This window comes from Bison bison, unplaced genomic scaffold, assembly GCF_000754665.1.
Source record: "Bison bison bison isolate TAMUID 2011002044 unplaced genomic scaffold, Bison_UMD1.0 scf7180017846286, whole genome shotgun sequence".
NCBI classification, from domain to species: domain Eukaryota; kingdom Metazoa; phylum Chordata; class Mammalia; order Artiodactyla; family Bovidae; genus Bison; species Bison bison.
Genome location: NW_011476859.1, coordinates 36,913 through 38,410, shown reverse-complemented (window position 1 = coordinate 38,410; position 1,498 = coordinate 36,913). Strand labels below are relative to the sequence as shown.

The window sequence follows — 1,498 nt, the reverse complement described above, 5'->3', positions numbered from 1 at the left end:
ACCCTCGTAGGGGCGGCCCTACCTTCAGGCGCGTGCCCTTGGCCCCCGTGGAGTCGGCCCGCTCACTCCCAGCCAGGTCCACCAGGCTGACTTTGCTCACCTGTGAGGACAGGGGCGTCACACGCAGGAGCCGCGATGCCCGATGGGGCCTGCCCCCCGGGTGCAGCCTGCAGGGCCCACCCTCCCGGGCCAGTGTCGTCCGTCAGCTCCTCCTGCTCTGCGGTGCAAGCCCAGCGCCCGGGGAGGCTGCCCCCCACCCCCCGCCCCCCGCTGCCCGCTGCGTGCTGGCTGCTCTTCACCCACACATCACCACCACTGTCACCCACTCCAAGGCCAGGCTCACTGTATGGTGGGATCTGAGCCCAGTTCCCAGAGCCCCTCCGCCACTGGTCAGCTGCCCTGTGGGGGTGCAGCTGCCCCAGCAATGGGTAGGGACCCCGGCACTCGTCCAGCCAGGGCAGGCCGCCACATGCTCCTGGGGGAGGCTCACGCCCTTTGGAGCCACAGAGGCTGCAGGCAGGAACCCCCAGTGCCCAGAGCCTGAGGGATGGGAGCGGCAGCCCGTAGCCAGACCAGCTCAGGCCCAGTTCTGCGCTCCTGCCCTTCCAGGCCCCCGGAGGACGGCGCCAAGCCGAGGCGACCCTGGCATCATCAGGGACTGAGGGGCCCCTCTGCCGACTGTCCCGGGCCTGGATGGCAGGGTGGGCGTGGGGGCCATCAGAGAAAACAGGGCGCTTAGGGTCAGGGCCACAGTGGGCGCCCACCCCACCGCCCCTTCCGGCACCCTCAGTCAGCGTGTCTGGCAGAAGCCCCAGGAGACGAGGCCCCTGTCCTGGCCCACTCACAAGGCCTGGGTGCGTGGGAGGGGCCTCTGCCCCCTCTGGGGCGGGGCGCGTGGGCGAGGCCTCTGGGGCCGGGCGGGAGGGAGAGGCCTGCGCGTGGGCGGGGCCTCTGGGGCGGGGCGTGTGGGCGAGGCCTGCGCGTGGGAGAGGCCTGCGTGTGGGAGGGGCCTCTGGGGCGGGCGGGATGGGTGTTCAGCACAAGCTCTCCTTTGTGCTCACAGATGCCGGCGGCCAGTCAAGGGGGTCGCCCCCAGCCTGCACCGCGGCCCATGGTCAGCCTGTGATGGGCGCTCACTCAACCTGAGGCCTTCAACTCCGCCCTGGGAGGGCCCTGAGGCGTCCCCGGGCAGCGGGGCTGCCCTGCAGTGCAGCCCAGGGGACACCCTTCCCGGGCCCCGTGGGCTCCACCATAACTGCCTGGCGGGAGGCTGATCTAAGGTCACGGCCCCTCAGCTGAGTCCCGCCCACTCCCAGGTGGCACCCAAGGCCCAGATGAGGGGACCTCTCAGGCCTGGCCGCCTCTCCCCGAGGCCCAAGCTGGGCTGTGGACGGTCAGCGCCCCGTGAAGGCGCCGCCTGCACCTTGCAGGCTGACACCCAGCTTGGTCTCCTTGCCCGCCTGACGGCCGCCCTGCCCCGCCCCGCCCTCGCGGCCGC

The 1,498-nt window shown here is 72.2% G+C and overlaps 1 protein-coding gene across 1 annotated transcript in view; it reads right to left on the bottom strand.

Moving 5' to 3' along the window:
• Positions 1-22: 22 nt before the first annotated feature.
• The window catches only part of LOC104988021, a gene marked incomplete at its 3' end in the record, with an annotated part of 11,646 nt that continues 10,170 nt past the window's right edge, over positions 23-1,498 (bottom strand). The window contains exons 5-7 of the mRNA XM_010839158.1: positions 846-951; positions 300-689; positions 23-100 (exon numbers count right to left, since the gene is read on the bottom strand). Coding sequence (XP_010837460.1) covers positions 23-100; positions 300-689; positions 846-951 — 574 coding nt within the window. The remainder of the gene's footprint in view (positions 101-299; positions 690-845; positions 952-1,498) is intronic.